The 26,935-nt window shown below is 43.7% G+C and overlaps 1 protein-coding gene across 1 annotated transcript; it reads right to left on the bottom strand.

The window, feature by feature from the left end:
* Window positions 1–965: 965 nt before the first annotated feature.
* On the bottom strand, window positions 966–26,307 carry LOC104514220 (DEP domain-containing mTOR-interacting protein; the record flags this gene model as incomplete). Its single annotated transcript, XM_010157833.1, has 5 exons — window positions 966–1,100; window positions 1,639–1,824; window positions 17,750–17,928; window positions 23,986–24,109; window positions 26,129–26,307. Coding segments are annotated over 5 exons (803 nt in total), but the record flags the coding sequence as incomplete, so codon positions are not given.
* Window positions 26,308–26,935: the final 628 nt, after the last annotated feature.

Here is a 26,935-nt window from a genome sequence, read left to right as displayed (position 1 = left end):
GGAATGAAATGCACTTTAGCTCACTCATCTCCAGAATAGATTGTCAGTGTTTTGAACAGGACTCATACGGGGCTTGAGGTACTCTCCAGTAATCATTTCAAACGCCAACATCCCTTTGAAAGCAAAGCTTACACATACCCACTGAAGCCTTCCCCCGCTGAACAGCTCTCCCCACACCGTCGGCAAAGACCCAGTAAATTCGAAATAATAAGGAGCACAAAGGGCAGCGGGGACTCTGCTTTGAAACTCAGGGCTGTTTCTGAGGAAAACTGAGCGGCTGAAACAATACCTATCCTGGTCTGTTTTCCCCTTCCCAGAGGTACGGTAAGAAGCAATTTTAAGTGAACTGTGGAAGAATGGGTGTGTTTAAGCTTCCGGCGTGAGATAGGAAATCCTTTCAAAAGGAAAATAAGCTTCAACACTACTTTTACCTTTCTAAACAGACCAGTGTAAGACCTGAACAAACAAACAAAAAAAAAAATGTTGAAATGGTCCCTGACAGGCTCAAACAATTCTGCCTCCTTTTTCAGATGCTGCTGTTTTCTGAGATGTGCTATTTCGCAGCAGCTCAAGCAGCCACCGTATAGTTAAACTCTCCTCTGACTTGCACTGAAGGAATGTCTCTAGGAGGAGATTTGAATCATTTCAGAGCTTGGCAATGAAGAGGCAAATCTGGGTCTCTGACTACATGTCCTCCTAAGAGATAAACTGCAGCTCAAGCCATAATTACAGGCTTGATGCAGAGATTATTCGAGGCAGACGTCTGGCTTGTGTTCAGCGGGACTTGAGGCTACAGGATGATAATAGTCCCCTTTGGCCTACAAAACCTGTGAAGCTGTGAATTTTCAATGTATCCTTGAAAAGATAAATTTGGATGCAATGCTAGGCATTCCTAATATCATCTTATCCCCAAACAGTTGTCTGCGCCCTGGCTCCTGTGCACTGTAGGAGATGCTGGTGCTCACCGGATTTGGGGTTGCAGAGCACGGGGGGACTGCTGCTGAGCGTTGGGCTGCTGCTGAAGTACCCACTGCTGCCACAGCTACTCATGCTGCTCCTCCGGACTGCCGACACGATCTTTATCTCCTTGGTGGGACTCACTACAGAGAGAAAATACAGGGAAAGGGAACCGGGATCAGTTATTAAACCCATTTCCCTACTTTCTTTCAAATACTTCACTGACAACACTGGCAAGGGGCGAGTGCGTTTTACATAGTTAGAAGAGTCACTGCATGAGTATGATACACTCATGTATACTGTAGCCAGCACGATGGCTGAACTGCTCCTATTGCGGTGTCTCCTAGGAGGCATTTCAATATAGGGAAACAATTTTTTTCCATTTTTCCTTCTACTTCCCATTTTTTCTTTCCGTTCTTGCTAGATATTGCTGTACAGCAAATACTGCAGGACCCCTTCCCCTCACTTTTACTCTTCTCAGAACCCCCACATGGAATACATAGCTAATTACTTTGGGCTTGAAAGGATTTTAACCAGTTCTGTTTGTTCATGGAGACTGATTTTTGACCAGCATATGAAATGCTACTGATACAGATGCAAAACCATTCCAGGGAGCTAAAGATTTGGTAAGTCAAGCGAATGGATGTCGCCCCACAGACAGCAGCACAGTTGATGAGTCACCTGAGAGAAAACTGGTGTGTTTTCTGTTGTCATGGTTCTGCTTGCGCAAGCAAAATGGACTGTCGTGGCTTTCTGGCATCAAGCGGGATTTCTCAGTGAGGAGCTCCATTAATCGCCGCCGCCGGCGGAAGTTCATTCTGCACTGGTAGAGCAAGTTGCTATCCATAAAATGGTGTTTGTTGGACACTGGAAAAAGAAATGGATAGAAAGTCTATGGCGGTAAGACTGAAATCAGAGCATACCCTTCTGCAATGTGTGCACTGCACACCTTGGAATAAGGAAATAACACCCAGAGCGCTCCCCTCTGAAGACTTGGAAAAAGGAGGAAGGTGGTCAGCTTCAACATACACACTTTTAGAGTGTCAGTAACAAATTAGGAACTTTAGTAGTCATCACTGAAAGGAGCCTTTTACAGGACTTAATGACAAGCATTTCCTTTTGTCAAGTGGAAATGCAAGAACTTTATCTTTCCGTGGCAGGGAGCATAATGGTCCATCTCCACACATGCTCCCCCTGTATGCCGTTTGGTGCTGCTGCTCACTACAGACCAGACTTAGCTCCTTCCATCGAATTCATCAGCCTAGGGCATGCCTCGAGCTCTGACTGACTACCTCGTTCAGAGCTCCAGGGCAGCAAAGAACCAAGACCTATGTATTTCCTCTGTCTTGTTCACCACAGACACCGTGTCCCAGACACTTCCTGCAGGCCACTTCCTCCCCTTCGCACGGATATGCGCCGTTTGGGAACAGGCACCCAGCCAAAAATCGTTTCTTACATAATGAGCAGAAGTCTTAATTACAACCTGTTTTGACACAGAGCAAATCCCAGGTTGGTGGTGTCAAAGCAGGAGCACCGAGCCTCCCCACAGACTGCAGCATCGCCGTAACCTCCGCGTGTTCCCTGGCACTGATGCTGCACCTCAGTAGTGATGAAAAATGCAGCAGTTGGACGGAGCTCTGTGCCAGGTCCTGAAAGCGCTCTGACTCCTTCAGGGCTTGATCACAGGAAGGCCTGCTGGAGTACTCTCTGCATTACTACTGCAGCATCACAAATAGCCGCAGTAGACATTTTGGCTGCATTTTCTCCATCTTCACCTAGCTCCCGTGATCACGTTCCACAGAAATGGTTTCGCACAGCTGACGTTTTCCACAAATGATCTAGATTCTGGATTTACTTAGTTTACAAATTGCATTTCTTCCAATACTGAATCATAAGAACTGGTGGGTTGTATGTATTTATATGCAAAGTGTAAACAACAACATAGATACACACTAGGGCATCAGCCAAATCTTTGAGTACATGAGTCAGTCATTTGGCCTCAGCCTCCTACCGCAGACACCAAACTTTTGCCTCGGTCTCAGCTCTGCCCAGCGCGTGGGGTCCAAAAGCAGCACAGCCCAAGGTGCTACACCAGATCCAGAGTCTGGAGCCCTGCTGACCCACTTTCCCTTTGTCCTCATCCCCAACACACTCTTCCTTGCTTTCATCACTTCTTAACACCTCCATGTGTCCCAGATTGCTCACCATGAGCCCCACGGAAGTAGACCACATAGAGGGGAGCCTTGCAAAAAGGGCTGTATTTAGACATAAACTTCCAGTGTGTCATTTGATGCATGTGGACTGAAGGAATAGCCTCAAAGAGGAAAAAGCCCAGCCACCTTCTGAGGCAGCTGGTGGTCCCAGAGAGAATATTCATGACAGGGTTGTCAAGTAAATTATCATCATCCAGGCAATAGAGGCTGGTCTGAGCTGTGATATTCAGGGCACAGCCCTCCATACACATACAGAAACTGCCATATGGGGTCAGACCATAAGTCCATCTTGCAAAAAAGCATGTCTCTTGCCTGCCTGGTCTACTGTCAGAGTGGGGACGCTGTTCAAATAGACCTCTTGCCTTTGGGACGCAAGGAATAATCAGGACACAGAAGCTTTTTGAACTGCACGTGCCTGTGCCCGAGCTGCCACACAGACTGCCCCGGAGTCCTGCAGCGTGGAGTAGCTGAAGGGCATTTCTCAGAGTTTGGAAATAGGAAGAGTTTGAAACTCTGCTTTCTGTGATAAAAAAAGGAGAAAGGTGATGCCAGCCAGCCAAACTGCGAGGTTTCAGGTACCATCTACAGAAAAGACCCCTGTTACCTAGATTGCCTGGTTCTGTTGAAGAGCTTAAGAGCCAGTGCTGCTTGGTTTTACTCTTCTTCATTTTGGTGCTGAACCTGTTGTTTCCTCAAATCAGGCGTATGTCTGCTCCGTGAGCAAAACGGCTTTGCTAAGTTGACTTTAGCATCGCAAGCAATTTGTTACTGTGTTCTGACAATATTGTAGGCACACGCTGCTGCTGTGCTCATCATTTTGGACACATACAGTACGCAATGATATTAAACAACACTTACTAACGATCACTATTTTTGAAGAATGGAAATAGAGGAGGAGAGATTTGGAGACTTGCCTACATGCACAGAAGGATTTGCTATCAGAGGCAGAGTTAATACGTAGGTGTTCGCAGCTACCAGTCTCATTTTCAGACCACTGGCACAATAAGTAAAAGTAGCAGTATCTAGCAATATCCTACCACATTATTAGAATAACCTGATGCAAATACAAAAAACTTCCTTTTTTGTTGATGACATCTTAAATAGTTCCCTGAAACTTAAAAAGACAAGCTTTACTTATTCTGCACACTATTGGGATTCATGTCGTGACATGAAAGAGGGCCCCACAAATACTCACTTGGACATAGAATTACTGTTGCCAACCACTTGCAGTATAAGAAATATCATTATGGTTTCTGATTCAAGTTAAATATTATGGCACTACAGTTTTTAATTAAAACTGTTCTGTTTGTGTCATTAACTGAAGTGTTCTGACAGTCTTCAGAAATCATAATAATCAGTGATCAACACACACTCGTGTTGGAGACATCATAAAGCACTCTGAAATTCTAGAATATTGTTGGCATGCCCCATGAGCATGTCAATCATCTGACACGTTCATGATTCAGAATGAAATGTCCATGCTGTGGTTTTGCCTAAAGACGAGTGTATCTGTCTGGAATGGTGTGGAAAAAGGGATTTCCAGATCACGGATCAGAAGGAAGAGGTTGAGGAGGAGGAAGCACACACCGGTGCAGGCTGTCTCTGAGGCATTCCTCAGGTGCAGTGGCTGACTTTCAGCATTAACCAGAAGGAGCTACTCGTGCCCTTGTCTTTGATAAATCACAAGTAAGTGAATGTCAGACACAGAGCTCACACAGAAGGTTGGTTTGGTTGTGCCTGGTACGTGCCCAGTGAGAGGTACCGGTGAAGGCATGGGTGCTCAGCTCAGCTGCCTTAACAGTCCGCATTGTTCTGCAATCAGCAAAGAAATGTGGGAGTGATAAGCTTTGCCAAGCTGACTGCAGCATGCTGAGAGGACTGCACAGACGTGCTCAGGAAGGATTTCTTTAAAGGTAGTTTAGAGGTTGTTACCTCGAGCTAACGTGGAGTGTTGAATCAGAGGCAGCAGCAGATAAACTCGTGGTGCCCAACAAGGCTCCTGCTCCAGGTATCTGTCTCTCTTGTGGAAGTTGCCATCTCCGGATAGGGATTCACTTAACTCCTGAATTAGTTCACTCCCCTTTATAATGCAGCATAGAAAAGCAAGCTGGCACCCATTTCTGTTTGTCTTAAATTGTCAGGCTGTGGCTGACGAGGATTAGGACCCGTACTTGTACACGATGAGGGTGATGTAAACAGCAAGGTGGAGTGACTTTGTGGGTTTTTTGTTCCAATTTAATTCACCGGTGCTCATGTGGCAACATGTTCATGTTACAGTGTGCACCTTACGAAACAGAAAGAAATGTACCAAAGGGAACAAAGCAAAAATATGGTGACTGACAACCTCCAAAATCATAAAAGTGCACAAGAGCATTTATGGTCCTGGAGGGACAGGCACCAACATTAATTCACAGTCCCCGATGTCAAACTTCGGAGGTATGGTCACAACCCACCAGTCTAATCTCCCACACACAGGGGCCACAAAATTTCTTGCAGAAACAGAATTTAAAAACTGTCTTTAAAAAATATAGTTTACTCATACATTAAAGCATCCTGTAATGACCGCTCCCCTTACGAACTGTTCAAGCCTTCCGTTACTTTCCCTGCCAGGTAATAAAGATTGAACTCAAGGCTAAATTTATTTAACTTTAGCTGCTAATCCCTGGACTTTGACACACCTGCATCAGAAAGTTACAGAAGATCTGGTCAGAAATATTTGTAAAAGAAGTCTGTAAAGTGATGAAGCCAACTCTCAAACATATCTTTGATCCACTGAATAAATAACACCCATAAATTCTGAGGTTTTTTAGACTTCCTTGAGTCCTCTTAAGAATTTCTTTATCCTTCCTAAAATCCAGCTATCAGAACTGCATGCTCACAGTCACAACTTCACTTTTTTTCTCTTATTTGCTGTCGTCATTTTTGTACATCTCAGACTCACAGTAACAGCTACTACAGCTGTACCGCACAAAAAGCATAAGCTGTGAGTTATTTGTGCCCTGTACATCCTCCTTTCCCAGCACAGCGCTGCTTCACACCAACAAGCAGAGCCTGTATTCTCATTTCCTGGATGTATTGCCCTCTAGTTATACCATCAGTTATACGAAAACACACCACTTCTTAGGTAATGACCATTTAATTAATAGAGCTCAATTATTTGTTCACTGTCTCATCTACCCATCGTTGGCAAACTTCATCGGCAAGCATTTTATCTGGCCATTCCCCACTTACATTAATGTTAATAGAGAAAAATCAGATTATTTATTTTGGCATTTCTCAGATTGGGAACACCTAAAGTTGCAGCTTTGGCGGTCCTTGTGTCTGGCTGCTTCACAGTTTCTGTCCAGACACATAAAATATAAATTGCAATGTCCATGCAAATCTTCTTTCAGCTTCTGATTCTGACATAAATCTGGGTTCTGCACAGGGCTCAAACACCATTTTCTTTTCTGCTTCTGCAAGGAGGCTGATGCACAGCGGAGATAGAAATGTAGCTTTACATTGATTTCGTTGAACTGAGGAGGCCTTAGAAAGTACAAAAGCCTATTTTAATAAATGGTGTGACTCATGCTTCAAAAATCAGGCCATTTTCATAACTGGCTTTTCCCCCAAATCCCTCCCACCACTTCAATTCCCCATGATTTTTAGCGCTGATAATCTGTGCCCATCTCCACCACGATGATTAATGCTTTCTACCAGCCGAAAGCTGCCATTCCCAGCAGGCCACATCCCGCCGTGCACCCCAGCTGCCCTGCGCATCCCCAGAAACACCGTGCTGTCACCGAGCAGGCCCGTGGCTGGAGCCGGGGAACGGCTGCTTCGTGCCGAGGGAGCGGTCAGAAAGAGATCCAAGTTCCCTGAGGAGAAAGATGAGCTGCTTTTCTCAAGATAGAGCCGAGGACATGTTGAAGTGTGCGCTTGTTTGTTTGTGTGCGCGTGGGCTGGTGCTGGGGGTAAGAGGAAGAGGTTATAAAAGCATTAGCAGAATATATGGAGTTTTCAGCGCTGATATGTCATGTCTTTCCTCACTTACACACAAAAGCAGCGCTGAACTCTTTCCAGTGGCACACACAGGTTTCCAAGCTTTTTGCTGCATGAGGCAGTGGCCCCAGTCTATTCACAAGTATAATTTATCTTATTACGGAGGTAGTTTCCTCTGTGAAAATGCTGTTAAAGCCAGTTGAAAGCTGCAGATCATTCTGGACCTTCATTGTTCCCGGCTCAACAGTCTGTGCCTCCGTAGAGCGAGTGGCAGATGACCAGACCTTGAAGCAGCAGGACACTGCCCAGAAGAGCTGTGTGCAGGATGGTGGGACATGCTGGCGGGCTGCAGGGAGTGGCAGGGGGATGCCGGTTTATCTGAGGGAGGGCACGGCCCGTGCTGCTCCCGCCAGCTCCCCGAGCATGCCCAGGGAAGGGTCTGGTTCCCTTTTGCTTCCTCACTCCCCTCTCCTAAGCAGAACCAGTATTTAAAAGGGAAGGGAACAAATCAATACTGTAAAATAAGGGTTCCTTAAAAACTTGCCTCTCTCTGTGGATAGCGCACAGCTTGCTGAGCCTGTCTCCTCTGTGCCTCAGGCCTGTTGCCAGCTCAGTTTCGGTCCCGTTCCAGAGAAGCAGTGGAAATGTGTGTCCACTTTGGCTCTCACAGAGCCAGGGTGATCCCGCGAGCTGACCAGCTGCTGAGACCCACACAGCATGGCTGCTGGGCTTGTGGCTGCTCATCGCTCAGCTCCACGCTGCCACACGACCCCGCCACGCCGGCTCCTCTCCTCCACTCCTGCCTCGCACCAACACACGTGCGGCCGGAGGAGAATAACCAACACTTTATTCTGCGCTGGACAATGCTTTTCCCACTCCTCTCAAAGCCTTCCTGTTTTTCTAAAGCTAATCTGGCATCTGCAAATGCGTTTTAATAATGGCACCTATTCAGATGAGTTTCCTTTTACATACTGATGAATTCCACCTGCTTGGAGCTCCCTCAGATCAAGGAAGAGAGACTACAGATGTTCAGCGAGCACAGGGCCTTGGGCCTTGGATTCCCTGCACCATACACACACTTGCATTTCCACCTTCTTTGTATGCATACATGCTATGTAGGCTATAGATAAGCCCACCCATGAATGTACTCAACCAGCATGTTAAACTCGTGGCAGTGCAGCTGGACTAAATAGTATTATTTTTCTCATTTGGAGTACAAGGAATTTGTTTTGAACAGATGACAGATCTGAGCTTGAACTGCTCTCGTTTCCACCGACCCTCTAATACAAAACTGCCAGGCAGATCCTGGCCCTGAAATATAAAATCCAGAAAGCTGTTCCAGCTCATGCTAGCGAAGGGTGAAGCCAGTAAGTGTGTCCAGAAGTAGGTAGGTCCTGGACCTGTAAGTAGGTCCAGAAAGAAAACTCCGATGTAATTAAAGAACCGTGTCTTCTGAGCTGTTTCAATGAACTGTAGCATATTCACGTAGTGCAAAAAGGTCTAGACAACTTTTATACTGCCTTTAAAGCATCAGGATTACAAAAGACAACTCTCAGAAGTTCCTTGGGAACTGAAATACAGAGTATCCTGCTCTTCTTAAAGTGTTATGTTCTGCTCAGTGCATTAACATTTTATTTCAGCTGCCTTAAAATAGCTATGCAGGGAAGTGTTTCTATATACATTTTGTCTTTCCAGTAGGTTTGCAATCTATTCGCAGTCTATTTTCAAATACACGCAACTTACTCCAGCTTGAAAAGCCAGTGTTGAATCACATGCTTTTCAGCAGTCTTTTCAGTTTGTATATGAGGATTTATTGTCTTTAACTTAGGGAGTTTACAGAACATAGCCAACTGCTTTTCTTTGCTTCCAAATAAAGTATGGAAAGTACAGTCTGTGGCAAGGGAAGCAGAAGATGAAAAGGCCCATCTGGGTTGTTTTATTTTCCTGTTGCAGCTGTTAAAAACTGAAACCCATTCTCTGTCAGAAAAACAGAATTCAGTAGTTAATATGAAAAGAAGTCTTCATATATTATTTACATAAGGCATAGAGCGTGTGGCTCTTTCAAAAACCATTTTTTTCTGCTTTAGATAAGACAACTGCAAGAAGAGCACAATGAGAAGCCGATAGAAGAGGAAGATGGAAAATTAAACAATTATATACAAAGTTCTTAATCTCTGACTTTCCTACCAGGGCAAAATCATGAAAAATATGCAATGTGGTCTCCAGATTTAGCATAAGCAGTGGAATTACCATGGGTGAGGTTACTGTCCCTGTGTATAAGAACTGCCAGGGAAGAACTGCCACACAAAGAAACAACAGAATGCCTCTGCATGGCATCGGCTCAGGGGAACCTGGCTTATAATAAAACACAGTTGTGTTGCAGGGCTTCAAAGACTAGTTGAAGGGTTGTGTTTTACTGAGATAAATCAAGGCACCATCTGTAAAAATGTGATGTTTTATAATTTTTAGTATGGAGTATACACAAGGACTATATCCAACAGCTGATATGATCCAGTGTGAGATCAGGTAGGAAAATTATATAAAAACTCTTATGCGTTAATTTTGAACGAGAAAGCTTATCATCATTGAGGTCACGGATTTATGGGACGGTTCAATGGCACTTATAAATTGCTACCTGCAGCTGATATTTCCAAGAAAAGGGGTTCCAAAGAGAAATCTCAAATTAAGGAAGAAGTGTATATTTCACATACATGGCAATTTTTCACTTACAAAGTAAGAAATGTCAGCTAATCATAAGCAGTTTGACATCTAAAGTTAAGTGTAGTAATGTGTACTTTACAGTTCTGGATGAGAGGGAAAGGTTTTCAACAAAAGCAAAAGAAATAATACTTCATCAGATATTTAATCTACTTCCACAATTAAAACAAACTTTCAACTGCATTATGTATATCGATGCTTAAAACTAAACGCTGTGATTAGGTTGTTCAGAGGAATGACTCTGCATAAAGGTACAGAGTCCTTGCAAGAATAGGGAAAATTAAATCTGCATTTTAAGACATTTCTGCAGAGACTGGGAGATAGCATATGTCAATATTTACTGTTCTCACTAAGTCACTACAAAATGTTTGGTTTTATCTTTGAAAGTAATTTGCACAGTGGAGTTTTGCTGATAAAAGGTTAACTCTTGAGAGGGGGTAAGAACCTGCTTCTGCACTGGGCCAGCAGAATATGTGCCTGGCTTGAATGAACCAGGTCCGGGTAAGTGCAATTAACTCTGTAAAACTTTTTAAAGCTGAAAGGTATTCTAAATGGGGTTGGGGGCAGAAGACACTCATATCATGCCTAGGACATCTTACCACATATTTACTATCATTATAAAATCCTAGCACTGATAAAATGTTTCTCAAAAGATACTTCCTAGGCAGTCATCTCCAAAAGAAGTTTTTCTGCCCCTCACTCATTCAGGTAAGCAAAGTCTATAGTCTTTCCAGAACCCATCACACATCTGTTCTGCCAGTCTGAGGCTGGCAATCTGCATCCCACCTCACTGGAGCAGAGTGGGCAGCCAAGCAAACCGCTTCATGCTGCACCACGCGGTCACAGCCTGAGGAAGGTACTGGAGGGATGTCAGAGAGGAAATAACAAAAAGCACATGCACTGGAAGATAAGCAGCAGCTTGGAAAATACCCACAGCAAAGGAGTGAGAGTGCGATCTGGCACGGGAAGGTGAGTGCTGCTGCTCAGACCCACACTTCTTGCAGGCCCAAACAGGAAAGCGGCACATAGAATCACAGAATGGTTTGGGTTGGAAGGGACCTTAAAGACCATCTAGTTCCAACTCCCCTGCCATGGGCAGGGCCCCCTTCCACTAGACCAGGTTGCTCAAAGCCTCATCCAGCCTGGCCTTGAACCCTTCCAGGGATGGGGCATCCACAGCTTCTCTGGGCAACCTGTTCCAGTGCCTCACCACCCTCTCCGCGAAGAACTTCTTCCTGATATCTAATCTAAACCTCCCTGCTTTCAATTTCAACTTGTTCCCCCTTGTCCTGTCACTACAGGCCCTTATAAAAAGTCCCCCCCAGCTTCCTTGTAGCCCCTTCAGGTACTGGAAGGCTGCAATAAGGTCCCCCCGGAGCCTTCTCTTCTCCAGGCTGAACAAGCCCAACTCGCTCAGCCTGTCCCCATAGCAGAGGTGCTCCAGCCCTCTGAGCATCTTCATGGCCTCCTCTGGACTCGCTGGACACAGGTCCTTGTCCAGGGCCCCAGAGCTGGACACATTACTCCAGGTGGGGTCTCACAAGAGCAGAGTAGAGGGGGACAATCACGTCCATTAACCTTCTGGCCACACCTCCCTGGATACAGTCCAGGATACGGTTGGCTTTTTGGGCTGCCAGCGCACACTGCTAGGTCATGTTGAGCTTCTCATTGACCAATACACCCCAAGTCCTTCTCCTTAGGGTTGTTCTCAAGCCATTCTCTTCCCAGCCAGTATTTGTGGTTGGGATTGCCCCAACACATATGCAGGACCTTGCACTTGGCCTTGTTGAACTTCATGAGGTTCACACAGGCCCATCTCTCCAGCCTGTCAAGGCCCCTCCAGTGCACCACACAGCTTGGTGTCACTGGAAAACTTGCTGAGAGTGCACTCAATCCCACTGTCCATGTTGCCAACAAAGATGTTGAACAGCACCAGCCCCAGAACCAACCTCTGAGGAACACCACTCATCACTGGTGTCCACTCAGACACTGAGCCATTGACCACAACTCTCTGAGTGCGACCATCCAGCCAGTTCCTTATCCATCGTGTGGTCCATCCCTCAAATGTATGTCTCTCCAATTTAGAGACAAGGATGTTGTGTGGGAAAGTGTTAAACACTATGCTGAAGTCCAGGTAGATGACATCAGTTGCTCTCCCCTTATCTACCAACACTGTAACCCCATTGTAGAAGGCTATCAATTTTGTCAGGCATGATTTGCCTTTAGTTGGCTGTCGGCAATTACCTCCTTAGTTTCCATGTGCCATAGCACAGAAAGATCTGTTCCATTTTCTTGCTGGGTACAGAGGTGAGACTGACTGGCCTGTAGTTACCTGCATCCTCCTTTTTCCACTCAGTGGAAACTTCACTGGACTGCCACAATTCTCAATATGATGGATAGTGGCTGAGCAACTTCATCCACCAGTTCCCTCAGGACCTGTGGATGTATCTTGTCATGTCCCATGTACTTGAGCTCCTTCAAGTTCCTTAGATGGTCACAAGCTTGATCTTCTCCTACAGTAGGCAGTTCTCCATTCTCCCAGTCCCTGCTTTTGCCTTCTGCGACTTGGGTGGTGTGGCTTGAGCACTTGCCATTGAAGACTGGATCAAATAAGTACCTCAGCCTTCTCCACATCCCAGCTGACTTGGTCTCCCATTTCCAGAGAGGGCCCACATTTTCCCTCATCTTCCTTTTGTCACTGACATACCTATGGAAGCTTTTCTTGTTGCCCTTTATGTCCCTGGCCAGATTCAATTCTGTGAGGGCTTTAGCTTTCCTAATCTGATCCCTGTCTGCTCAGACCATTCCTCTGTATTCCTTCCAGGCTACTTGTCCTTGCTTCCACCTTCTGTAGGCTTCCTTTCTGTGTTTGAGTTTGACCAGCATTTCCCTTTCTACCTACGCAGGCCTCCTGGTGTTTTTGTCTGACTTCCTCTTTGTGGGATGCATCGCTCCTGAGCTTGGAGAAGGTGATCCTTGAATATTAACCAGCTTTCTTGGGCCTCTCTCCCATCCAGGGCTTCATCCCATGATACTGTACCAAGCAGATCCCTGAAGAGGCCAAAGTCTGCTCTCCTGAAGTGCAGGGCAGAGAACTTGCTGTGTGCCCTCCTTCCTGCCCTAAGGATTTTGAACTCCACCTTTTCATTACAACTGCAGCCAAGGCTGCACTTGAGCTTCACATTCCTAACCAGCCCCGCCTTGCTAGTGAGAACAAGGTCCATCATAGTACCTCTCCTTGTTGGGTCCTCTATCACCTAGAGAAGGAAGTTATCATGTTTGAACTCCACCTTTTCATTACAACTGCAGCCAAGGCTGCACTTGAGCTTCACATTCCTAACCAGCCCCGCCTTGCTAGTGAGAACAAGGTCCATCATAGTACCTCTCCTTGTTGGGTCCTCTATCACCTAGAGAAGCAAGTTATCATGGATGCATTCCAGGAATCTCCTGGATTGCTTATGCCCTGCTGTGTTGTCCCTCCAACAGATATTGCGGTGGTTGAAGTCCCCTATGAGGACCAGGGTGTGTGAACATGAGGCTGCCTTATCTGTCTATAGAGGGCCTCATCCCCTCAGTCTTCCTGGTCAGGTAACCCCCACTATAATGTCACCTGCTCCTGCCCTCCCTTTCATCCTGACTCATAAACTCTTGGCTGGCTCCTCATCCATCCCCAGGTGGAGCTCCATGCATTGGCATAGAGGGTGACGGCCCCTCCTCATCTCCCCTGCCTTTCCTTCCTAAACAGCATGAATCCTTCCATTCTAACACTCCAGTTATAGGAGCCATCCCACCACATCTCCATGATGCCAATGAGATCATAGCCCTGCAGGTATGTGCATGCCTCTAACTCCTCTTCTTCGTTCCCCATGCTACATGTGTTGCATAGAGGCATTTATGCTGGGCTCCGGATGAAGCTAATTTACTGGCTGGAGTGGTTGGAATTCCTTCGTGCTGCTCCTCAGGTGCTCTCCTGCTGACCTGCGATCCTTCTCCAGGTTCTGGGTTAGGGTTAGGGGTTATAGTGCCATCTATTGCTGGCACTAGCATCAAACTAGTAGGAGTGGGATGGATTGAGGTTCCCCTCCCCCAGAAACTTTAAAGTCCTCTCCATCAGCTTAAACAAGACCTTAAACCTTTCTGCAAGGCAGACAAATGTTTCCATACAGCTTCCCAGACTCCATACATGAGTCCTCAGAGGAGGATGGGAGGACTTAGCCTGTAATGGCAGTAGTGCTCTGCTGCAGGTGCAGGGTAAGTGCTGCAGCAAGTGCCATAACCAAGTATGAGCCAAGAAATGGTGCCAGAAAGAGCTCTGTGGATACCCTCTTTCCTCCCTGGACATCTTTCTATCTCTGTTTTCCAGGATGAGGAAGGGCTGTGACTATGTGTGGATGCTCATGCTGTCCTCTGCCTGTCCTCAGCCCATCCTCACTTTGGCCTGATCTACCCTGGAGCTGTCAGAGAACTTTCTTCTTCTCCAGCTGCATGTAAGTTTTGACCACAGCAGCTCATCTGTCTCAACATTTCCATATGAAGAAGAACTAGGAAAGATCCAGTCTCCTGCAGGAAAGTCTTCTCTGTTAATATTACAAAGCTGTACCTATCTCACCATACTAGAAATGGGCTTTTCTACAGCTGAGAAATGTGTTCTGTGTGCCTTTTGTTCATGCCCTGATTGAATGCACATCACCATGTGTAAAATTCTCCACGCAACCTTTATTTCTATATTCTGGTGAAGACCATCAGTGTTCACAAATGCAGAATAACGAATGCGATGGCACTGCCAACACAAGCCTTCAAGAAATGGACAGTGCATAATACCCTGCTACCTGTACTTTTTTATTTCCATACTACCTGGGGGTACCAGTTCCCAGGAAAGGACATCTGGCTCCTGTTTGTGAAATGGTGGTTTGTGGGTTACAATTCATATGCACCAGTGGGATTTTGGAAGGAAGCAATTCAGCACTTAATCACGTTTCATCATCTACATGCATGATAGGGGAAATATCTATAGATATATATGCTCAAAGAGACATGGAAAATTATTTTTAAACTGAAACATTTGTTGTTTTTACAGCCTTTATGCAATTCCTCTTAAACCACTGTTTTCCTTTTTAAAATTGTCATCAGTGTTTGTTTCCTGTGTGAAACCTGGTTTGTGTCTGACCAATTAAAGTGAAGGTAAATGTGACAGGAAGCTTCTGCGAGTACAGTACCTCAGCTGCAGAATAGAGCTTCTCTGAGTAATTGAAACGAAAGTCAGTATCAGGAAAACTAAATTGCACAATTCAGTTGCGGCTGGAAGATTATTACTGAGACTGGCAACTTGATGCAACCATTTCTGTTACTTTCTACTGCATTAGATAATAAATACTTCATAAGAATAGTAGAGCGAGCTTTATTTTATTCCATATTGTGGATATCAAACAATACTGCTAGCAGAAGATTGTCTTTAGGGTAGGAACATATTTTATTCTCCACTCCTGCACAGTCAAGAGTCTTTCTGCTGGTTCTGCCAACAAGGATGCCAATTAGTGTCAAGTAACATTTTGGTACTGCTGCTGAGATACAAAACAAAGGGAGCATACAATGGAGAAATGAGTTTACTGTACTAAGAGATAGAAAAATACCTTTTTTTTTTTTTTTGTAATTGGATGTAGAATTCAGTGAGATGAGGGGAAAAAAAGAGAATACCGATCCTGCTGTTTTACAGTTTATATCCCCAGTTTTGTACCAGGAATTCTCATTTCAAGCTCCCTTCTTAGAGGCAGTCAGCATACATAAACCTTCAAAATGCACAGATCGTTTCCACTTGCTAAAGTGAACCCCAAGCCAGCTGGGTGTTAATTCTGCTACTACTTTCATCAATATTCCTATCATTATCTAGACAAATTGTTTCAGTGAAATCCAGGGGAGAATGGAATCTCCTGCTTAGGAGCATCCACAAAGCATGTCCACTGGTAAAGATAAATCTCAAGGACATCACCCAGTTTTATGTACTTCCAGCTTCCCATCAAGTCAGTGTGAAATCCCCTCTGAGTTATCTTTGCCCTGATAAAAGCTGAGTGAGGAAGATGATGGTACCTTGGAGTGAGAAGGCCACCTCCTCAGCAGTCAACCAAATCCCAGCGCCCCATTTGCAGTCACTTCAGGATTTCAAATCTCTTTCTAACAGGGTGCTTTGCGTGTGTTCATGCCTGCTAGAAGAGGATGGGTAGGGGATAAATCTGGAAAACTGGCCACAGCAACCCATAAAGGTGAACAGGACCAGCGTTGCTCAGGAATTCCCCAGAAACCTGGACTGAGAGGGGAGAAATTATTTCCCTGCCAAGGTGCACTGCTGAGCATTTGCCTTAATTAATGAAACAATGGTTGATCTGCAATAAAAGACACATCCTGAATTTCTTAGCTCTGCAAAGATTTCAGTAGCAAAGTAAATCCAGCTTTGCACCTAATGTCAGGTCCTGACTTTATTTCCCCTGCAAAAACATTAATAGCAGCATAAATCTCACTTCTCATTTGGGGTTTTTATCTCTTTTTTTTTTTTTTAAGGAAAGTTTACCTCGTATATAACACACAGAAAATGCTTGGGTAAAAATAGGAATGAAATCATTGCTGCTATAAAGAGGAGTTGTGGCATACCTTCCCTGTCCATCAAGCTCCAAGCAGTTGGCACCCTATAAATCATAGGAAGCACAGGGGTAATTATAGAACTGGAAGCTGATTACTGTAAACATTCAGAAGTAGCTCCTAGTAATTGGAAGCTAAAGATAATGTGACCACGATTATAACCACGCAGGAACTATGCAGATCCCTTATCCCCCCATTTTCCTCTATTAGTTACAATTAGGTTTTCTTACAAACAAACAAGCAATCTAGTCAATCTAGCACCTTGCATATTAACAACCTGTTAATATCATGAATTGTTTGTTCGCTGTCAGAATTAGCGTTGATGTGATAACATTCGGATCACCAGGATCTGATTACTTTCCCGTTGTGCATTAAGCAACGTAGCAAACAGCTTCTGCCAGCTTGTTCTGTCATCTCCTGGCACCCCTTCACCACCCCCAGAGGCACTGCAACGCGTTCGTCGTGGAAAACGCCTGGTCACAGCAGGGCAACTTCCACTGAGAGGAGAGGATGTCAACATGTAAAATGGGTCTAAGTGCCAGGGGTGTTCATTTCTTCACCCTCGGGGCAGTACAGAGAAAACTCTGCCTCCTCCAGCCCTAACAGAGGGACCTTCTCGGTGAAGCGGTATCTGCCCACTGCGCTGGACCATGAAGAAATATTCCATTCCTGCCTCAAAGAAGTTACCTCACCAGAACAAATACAACGACACTTCAGCTGAAAGTGATAGGACCTTTCTTGCCCAAACATACTCGAACGACTCTGCAGCATGACCAAGAGGGAAAGCTGCTTTTCTGGCATCAGACTGTGCTCTGCTCCTGTCCTCAAGTAGGAAGATATACAGAACCTGTCATTTTTATACTACATAGAGAATTTAGCTTATTTATGGGTCTAATCCTACTTGATCCTTACAAAGCTGTTTACTTCAATTATACATATTGCTGCTAACAAGTTCTACCAGTTAATTACCACAAGTGTAGGAGCGTTGATTTTCATCCACATCCTTACAGTGTTATTACGCAATCCCAAATTCTTGCTGTATTCTGCATTTGAGGCAGAATTTTCAGAACTAAGACAATAAACTTTTGAAAAAGACACCCTTTTATTAAATAGTTACCTAGACTCCTCTCTGAAATTATTTAGAGCTCCAGCATATTTGACCAAGAAGATAAGAGCCCCCCCACATGATATGACCTGAAGAAAGACCTACAAGAAGTGCAGTTTTTGCTACCTGGCAATAAATTTCTCACCATGCTGTATAATCCCATGCTCCAAAAGTCTGCGGCCGAGCTGCTCTGCTTCAGTCCGTGTCGTGGCCTCTCCTTCCTGGATCAGCCAGTCGATGAACTCTGATGCCACAAAGGTCCGTTCGTACTTGACTCCTTCCTCTTCCCTGGCTTGCAGAAGAGTGTTTTCAGAACTCATCAGCCTGGTATAGGGGGAGAAAATTGATAAGGAAAACAGTTCCTCAGAGAAACAGCTCCAGACCTGTCCTAGCAAATCTCATTGATATTAAGCAAAGATATGTGAACCTTTCACTGCCTTACTAAATCTTTCCTCAAGCTATCAATATAAACTTAGGATGTGAATTATAACTGCTTAGTCAAGAAATTTAGGCTTTATATCCCTGTGTGAAGTTAATGATTTCTTTGTTTTTTCCCTAAAAGAAAACATTTTCATTTTTACGTTTCTCCTATTTAGTTCTTCAGCTTCTATAAAATAATATATGTCTGTATAATCAACTTTGAAACAAAGTTAGCTTAAAAGTACCAGATTGTGCCTAATGTGTTCAAAATTTCCTAATTAATTTTTACAGTTAGCAGGACTATGCCCTTTAGATGGTTTTGAAAATTCTCCCCATAAAGACAGCTGCAGAAAAGTTCAAGGGGAAGAAAAAAAACCTAGTTCTGTGGTTTGGGTGGTTGATAAATATTTAGTGTCCAACACTGCATGATGCTGCTGCAATCAGTGAGTTACACACCTCAACACATTGTGACATCTGGGGCTCAGAGTCTCTTGCGCCTCACCAGTCTCCCTGTTACACCAGAGTTCAGAGGAACATCCCGAGGTGTCTCTAAATCTCCTAGCAATTGGCATGTACCTAGCTTAAAGATACTAATAAAATTCATCTCCATTCAAGCAACCTACACAAATGACACAGTACTAAAATAGAAAAAAAAAAAAGCCTTGGGATTTTGTTAATGTGAAAGTAAGGTTGACAGTTTAGCAGAGAAGACAGTTTGAAAGAAGAAATGAGAACTGCTCCCTGTTAATATAGAAGCCCACTTTCTTTTTTGTTTTGTTTTGCTGGGAGACTGAGCACCATAGCCTCCTTATTTACTAATATACACTATTTCATTTTTCTCCGTAATTATTTTATTTATTACAGGCTAATAATAGTACTAGTGGTAAGACTTTCAGAAAAATATATCAGGAACGTAATACTAGTAAGTCCTCTCCCTTCACCAACTAAGGGGCCTACAAGGAGGCTGGGGGAACCTTTTACAAGGGCCTGTAGTGACAGAACAAGAGGTGACGGGTTTAAATTGAAAGCAGAGAGGTTTAGATTAGATATCAGGAAGAAGTTCTTCCCGGAGAGGGTGGTGAGGCACTGGAACAGGTTGCCCAGAGAAGCTGTGGATGCCCCATCCCTGGAAGTGTTCAAGGCCAGGCTGGATGAGGCTTTGAGCAACCTGGTCTAGTGGAAGGTGTCCCTGCCCATGGCAGGGGGGTTGGAACTAGATGAGCTTTAAGGTCCCTTCCAACCCCAACCATTCTGTGATTCTATTTTGAAATTAAGGGCAAAACTGAACTACAACAGGAATATTCTAGAAGTGCTTAATCTTTGCCCTTCTGATCAAAAAGTTGAATTTCATGTAAATCCATAAATGGGCCATCTCCTTCCTAAAATGCATGTCCAGAGTTCATGGAATATAACCTCATCTCCTTTGGGAGGCATCAGAATAATCTGTGCTATAAGAACACAGTAGTTTCATTTGCAATTACAATGAAGAGCTTTGACAGGATCCAGCCCCTGCTATTACACCTGAAAGATTTACTCCCTTGACTTTAACGAGAGCTCACCAGAAGCCTGAACTGAGAGAATCTGACCGCCAGACAGCAGATCATCAAACCAGGCACAGTCTGCCCAGCCACAGCTCTGTGTCAGTGGCAGATACAACAAGCTGCTCGTTTAGGTGTTGGTGCATTATTGCCAGCACCTCTGAGCTGAGTAAACTAACAATCAAAATGAGCTGAAGTCACGGATGAGGCCAAAAGCAAGAGCACGTGCCGCAGGCGACAAGGTATTGACTCCAGAACTCTTGCAAAAACTATTCTTCTTCATATTTTGATTTACAAGTGTCTGCAAGCAAGGCAACATTTTGTCCCACACTGACCACATCTAATACAGACGGAGCTCCAACAGGGCATTTTAAAATGTGTCTTGATCACCAGGCGTTTTTCCTCCAGAAAAAAAGCAAACCCAAAGCTCATGTCTTTTTGTACCATCTGCTGCATGGTTACCCAGAATTGGTTACCCAGGCTCTGTGGGCACCAAATAAAACATCCTAAGGACTGTCTTAATGAGTCTTTAATTATTTGACCAGCTCATTAAAGCTGCAGATAGAGAGGTCCTTGAAAAAGAGATGCTAATCGTTAGATTTTTACAAAGACACAAAAGAAATTTGGAAAAATAGCAAGTGGAAAAACACTCAGCTTGACATCTCACACCCTTCTGCGTGTGCCCAGAATAGCACTGCAAAGGATTTGGACTTGTGAACAAACAAGCACGACAAATTGACAGTTTAACAAACCCAGAAACAGCAATCCGTAGAGTTACATCGCTAACTGAAGTAAATCACTGTAACTCCACTGCTGTCAGCAAAGCTGTACCAATTTACATCAGCCAAAAACCTGGCCTTTCATTAGCCAGAATCGGAAACTGCCTCTCTCTCTTCCATTTTCCCCTTGTTTCAAAAAAACATGAGGCCATTCATGTCAAAATATATTATTTGCTAAAACTAGTGTTATCCAGCATTAAGGGAATGTATTCAGACTAACACTGAACATCAGACTCTTTTCAAAAGGAAAATTTAAACTTGTTTTATCTAAACAACTTCACCAGAAAATAGATTTGAATTAACCACTGATGAATTAAAATGAAAGTGATCCAAAGAATGCAGTCTCAGAATTATCTGAATGATTTCCTGAAATTAAAACCATAAATCTGCACTTCTTTAACTGTGAAATCTGGTTGAAAAATCTCAGTTGAAGTCAACGTCATGAGACGACTTGCAGCTCCTAAACCCAGCTGCACCAGAAACACAAAAATCCTGTGTTCCTTGACCAAAACCTACTGACAATTGTACCCTAAAACCACCATGAAAATAGGATGCCTGCACAACTTGATTTTTCTTTTTTAAAGCTATGAAAGGTCTGTGCTGGATTTATTTAAGATTTGCAGGAAGGGAACATGTTTATCTCATTTGATCTTTTTGGTCAGTCCTGCAGAGTGTGAAAACTGATACCATCTTTGGACCTAATAAAGTATTCAATAATTTTCAGACAAAGCTGTAGGAAAACCAGGAGGTTTCATCCTTACTTATAAATTTGAAACCCAAAGCATGTTCACAGAAAGGATTACCAAAGTTTGCAATGATGTGCAGGGAATCTGAGCTGATTTTTGATTTTCAGTGCAAGTGAAGGGAGAATACCAAAGACGTCCACAGCCAGTGAAGGAGGTAATGCCCCAAAAGGGGTGAATCCAGGGTACAAGAAGCTTTGTGTTCACTCAGAAGGAGACAGGGAAAGGGAGCCCCTCACCGTGGGGACAGACCTAATGTTCCCCTGTCCCAGGGCAGAGCACAGGTCATTTACCTGAAACAGCTGTCTGAAAGCAGGGAACCTGCCCAACACTTCCATTCCTCTGCCCATCCAACAACCTGCTGATCCTCCTCCAGCATTTTGCTCATTTTACCCTTTGAGGGCACCCATCTGCGTGGACTGATGTTGGATAACACATCTGCAGTTTCTGGCAAGCACAAACTCTGCTGGCTTCTGAACCTAATGCTACTCCACCCCTAATGCAGTGGGTGGAGAAGAGCAGGAAATAGTATAATAATGTCTATCTTAAACTAGCAAAGCCTAGTGAAGATCAGCAACATCTACAAAATTAGACACAGGTTTTTAAAACATGTTGGATTCAGACAGATTTCCTTTGGCACGATTGCATGTCTCTTGAAATTAGGCCTGCAGGCATTTTGATAAACAAGTTGAATATACTGGTAAGTGACTTCATGTCTGTGCATGAATACTCTTCTCCAGTTTTTGCCACTTAATAACAATTTTAATTGCACTGAATTATTATTTTCTTTCTCAACACTATAAGCAAACTGGTACAACAGATATATTACACATAGACACATTTCATTGCAGAAATTTTTCAGTAGTAGTCTGGCTCTCAGTATGAGGTTGTGAGTTTAAAATGCACCCAATGAATCTGTGAAGGAGTTGCTCATAAGAGTGCATGGACGAAGGACCTAACGAAATCCAAGTGCTCTGCTTGCTGGATTTGCTACGATAAAAAACATGAAGCCCAGATAGCCCAGGTATGCGTTCTTATCTCTCATTAATGTAAAATATTTCCAATGATCCATGGAGAATTTTGTCAAGCTTGGCCTGTCACAGACTGGTTTTGAAATGCCATGCATTTTCAATCTATACTATATTTAGCACTCAGAGCTGGTTTTAAAAGTTTCTGAACCCTTTAGATACGTTGCTTAGGAGCAACCACCTCATGAGGATGCAGTTATATTTAGATATAGGTGCTACTTTTGGCATTAACTCCTTTTCCAAGATGGGAGCAATCTGTACTGTTATGAGCATGTTTCTACTAGTATATTATTGGGCAAACTGCACACTTAGACGGTGATTTGGAGATAGTTCTTCACGCAGAGAAATAGGGATGGAAACAGACACTGGCAGAACAGAGTTCTTCCCACCACGACTCCTTTCATGCAGAGGACTGTTATTAGCTCACAGAACAATAGAAATAGAAAAATAGAAAACCAATAGAGAAAAAGGTTTGCTTCTGTAGACACACCAGTCAGCTTTTCATAGTATGGCCAGGCTTGCAGCACTGCGTGTTGCAGAGACTACAGGAGCAAATGCTGGGCTTAGTAAGGCACAGGAGATTTTGGAGATGGGCGATACAATTCACCTGTCCCAGTGCATCCCATGAAGGATTTTCCTCCAGTAGTGCTTTTTCTTGTGTTTTATTTGATTTATTTCTTCTTACAGTCACTGAGTCTCAGGGAATTTTATATGATGGGTGCAGCAAAAGGAGAGGCATTTACAATCACTGGTTTATATTTCAGTTTAATTGTTCTTTCACCAAATTGACCTTCAGAGCCCTCTAACTTTGAAAACAATATTTATCATCAGCTTTTAAACTTGGGATTTTCCTGAGTGCGTTATTCTGCGAGGGAAACAGACACAGCATCTCTCCCGGCTGCTGCATGATTCTGCTCTAACGGAGCAGGAGAGTGGGTGGGATTCAGTCAGGAGCAATGCTTCAAGCTTTTTGGTAAAGAACACATCACAACTTTTGCATTGGTTTGTAGCATATGCCAACTTGCAGTTTATTCACTCAGCTTGGAAGTATCGCATCACAATCCCTACATCCTGAATAAAAATGTCATTAATTATAGATTGGGAAGTATGGTTAAGCTGCCTAGCTATTTGACGGAAGTAATCCAGTGGGATATTCAGTATCTCAGCATAATCATCTGTTTCAAATCTTAATTAGATGTTCTTGGCTAGGATATTTTTGAAACCACATTTAATATAACATTTCTGATGTAGAAGCTTTGCAGATTGGAACACTGAATATTAATTTCACCTATGATTTGAAAGCATCGCTCCTAGTGAAGATACAAATCTCAACAGTTACGTAGCCATTTGTTCAGTACATGCTGGCATACTAAAGTTTAGGTCTTGTATTTACAATTTTACATAACAAATAATCCATTAGTAATGATTTTTACAGAAGAGGGTTCAAGGGCTTAAATTTAGATTGGGTTCCCATGTAGGATGTATTTACAACACTGAACATATGAAAATGTAATTTAATTTTAAACAAAATGCTACAAGTGAACACGGTAGAAAAGCGAAAGGGAAATAAGAGAGAGAGAAGAGGTAACAAATAAAGTCACAGGATCACCCAGACCCATTCCTGCATGATTTGAAAGACACTGACTATACAAACATTGATTAACAAGTATCATTTGCCTCCTGTGGTACTATTACCTGGCTGTCTTCAAGGCCAGGCTGGACGGGGCTTTGAGCAACCTGGTCTGGTGGAAGGTGTCCCTGCCCATGGCAGGGGGGTTGGAACTAGATGGTCTTTAAGGTCCCTTCCAACCCAAACCATTCTATGATTCTATGATTCTATTAGCAACTCATGATGGATACTGAGTGAACATACTTTTCATATAGTCTTTGTCCTCTCATGAAGACCTTCACCTCGTTGTCCAGTGGAAACGTCCCGTCATCTTTTCTGAAGCGGTAGAAGAGTTTGACATCCTTAAATTCCTTATGCTCATCACAGACTGAAAGGTAAAATGAAAAAAAAAATCGTAGGGATGTTAAGGAGTTGAGGATCTGTTTATCAGGTGTCGCTGCCGAAGTTCAAGGCAAGCAGGTTTGGAGCCTAACCCCCTGTATGCCAGAGCATATGACTTTATTCAGTCCTAATAACTGGTGAAGGGCTGGAGAAAACTCTCAGGTAGGCAACCAGATTATTAGGGGAGGGGGATAGGTGCTGATCCATTTTCTGAGTATTACTTCAAACATAAGGAGGAAAAAAGCATCCACCTGCTATATAGCCGGAAAACCTTCTGATGAAAGCAGACTGTTAGCTTGTTTAACAGGCCACCAGCATAGGACACCCAATAAATTAAGGAATGTCAAACTTCTTAATTACTTGTATCAGTTGAGTGGTGCTGTAGGAAACTTGAGACTCCCTGCAGAAACAGTCAAAATGAAAGCCTTCTGCCCTCTTAAAATCTTCTCTATTGCTCTGCCATGCCAAATGATGAGTACAACAGAAGCACAACACAAAATGCTAAATAAGGTTGGTAAGACAGCAGCTGACAATGGGCTCCTGTAAATGCAGAACAGAGCTCCAGCAAGGGCATAAACTACTGGGAAAGATATCCCAGCCAAGCTGCTCCTACCAGAGTTGTCGGCCCACACCCGTGGGCTCACCTTCTACACCAGAGGAGCAGGAGCTGGTACCCCTTTCACTTGACATGAGAGTTGAGTGTCCAGCACAACCTGATTGAACCTCTCTGAATTTGCCCTAGCTCACTTTGCAAACAAATCTATTAAATTTGAGTGAAATACACATTTGGTTTTGGTCTTTTTTCTTTTTTAAGAAACACCTGCTCTATGTGTAATATTTGCACATATATATGTAGAATTTGTATGGAAGTTACAGTGTGCAAGAGGATCCTGAGGTAGAAAACATTTGAAGGTTGTTAAAGCTTTAAACAAGCATTCAGCAATAAAATGTCTATTGCTCAATTAAACTAAGTCACTCAGGCATCCACGCAACTCTTCACTGACATTTTCTCAACAAAGGATTAAGTAGTCAGATTTGAATACCCTATAATTACTTTATTCTTTAACTATCTACCGTGAGTCCCAGTTTCCATAACAACCCAGAATTTTAATTTAATAGTCAAGCAGAAGCTGTAGAAGTGGCACTCATTCAATATGTGCATTTCTTCCTTTAATTAAGGTGTTGTTAATGTATTGCAGACAGCAGCAGTACTGCTGCACATACAGTGACCCCTGGATAAAGTCAACATTCGTCTGTTCGCAGTTGCTCTGTTTCTTCTTAAAAAAGAAACAAGTGGTACATTTTGCCTTTTTGAAATGGGTAATATTAGACGCTTGAAACCAAGGCCTTGGATCTTCCTTGGTTTTGTGCTTCCTAGCCTTTTTGTGCACCAAAAGGCAACTAAATGCTACCACTGAAATGGAAGTCTCCTTTTAATCAGTGTAAATTGTTATTCAAGAAGCTAAAAGGAACAGATCTCAAATAGACAACAAGTTTAGGAAAAAATTAATCAGGGCACAGTCGGACCACTAACTTTCTTGCAGCTGTACCAGCACTAATGTTTGTGCAGCTGGTGTGAGGGACAGGGCCAGAGAACTAATCCATGTGAGAAAAATGACCTTTTTTTGCTGGCTGATTTTTCAGATAGGTTTTTCAGCTGGAAAACTGTGCTCTGGGGAGCAGGGAGGTGAGGGCAGCGGGGAGAGGAGGGGACAGGATCCAGCTTAGGCTGCTCTGGAAGCAGGGGAGCAGCAGCATGGTCTCCAGTGATCTCCCTGTATTGACTTGGGAAACGTCACACCTCTTCAGCCTCTCTCTCCGTGTCCCTTGGGATACAGAGGACCTTGTGGAACAGCACAGTTCAAGGGAGATGCTCCCCTTCTGGAAGGGAAAGGAGCCTACCTGACCTATACTTGGCCGAAGAGCAGGAGTGGGATTTCCCTTAGTTTCACAGCAGTGAATAAAATTTAGCTTAGAACTTTTTAGCAGCTGATATTGCACTTACCATGGTGGATAATGCTGTGATCCAGTAATTTCTGCACCAGTTTAATTGCTGTCTCTCGGTCAGAGGCCTCTTTATGGTCAATCATCCAGTCAATCAACTCTTTAGCAACGAAGCAGTTTGGGTATGTCTTGAGGTGGTGTCGCCGATCTTTAATGACCTTTTCTTCATGCAGCCGGAGCCTGGGGGTCAAATCAACTTGTGAATATAATTTGCAAAGAGTCTTTGTAACTAGGACAAGATTGGAGATGGTGGTGATTCCCGGAGGGGGTGGTGAGGCACTGGAACAGGTTGCCCAGAGAAGCTGTGGATGCCCCATCCCTGGAAGTGTTCAAGGCCAGGCTGGATGAGGCTTTGAGCAACCTGGTCTAGTGGAGGGTGTCCCTGCCCATGGCAGGGGGGTTGGAACTAGGTGGTCTTTAAGGTCCCTTCCAGCCAAATCCATTTTATGATTCATTCCATGAGAAGAGGCACCCAAGCCCTGCTCACAGGATGGGCTCCGCAGGTGTTGGATGGAAGAGAAAGGGACTCGGTCATATGTCCACCACGGGCGTTAGACCACCAGGCAATCCACAGTGACCATTTTTTACAGCTTTAAACCCCATATTTGGAAAATCTTGTTTTCTGACCAGTGGAAAACATTAAAAATTGAAGAACAGCACAGCATACTAAGCCCATTAAAATACTTCTTGTAGGTAAATTAAACTGTCAGTAATTTGGAATTAATTGCCCACATTACCACTAATATGTTCCATGTTACTCTTTAATTTTGCGGTGTGACTGTTGTAGATGTTTTTTTTTTAAAATCTC

Source organism: Eurypyga helias, unplaced genomic scaffold (assembly GCF_000690775.1).
Source record: "Eurypyga helias isolate BGI_N326 unplaced genomic scaffold, ASM69077v1 scaffold4728, whole genome shotgun sequence".
NCBI lineage: Eukaryota > Metazoa > Chordata > Aves > Eurypygiformes > Eurypygidae > Eurypyga > Eurypyga helias.
This window is presented reverse-complemented; position numbering and strand designations above follow the sequence as displayed.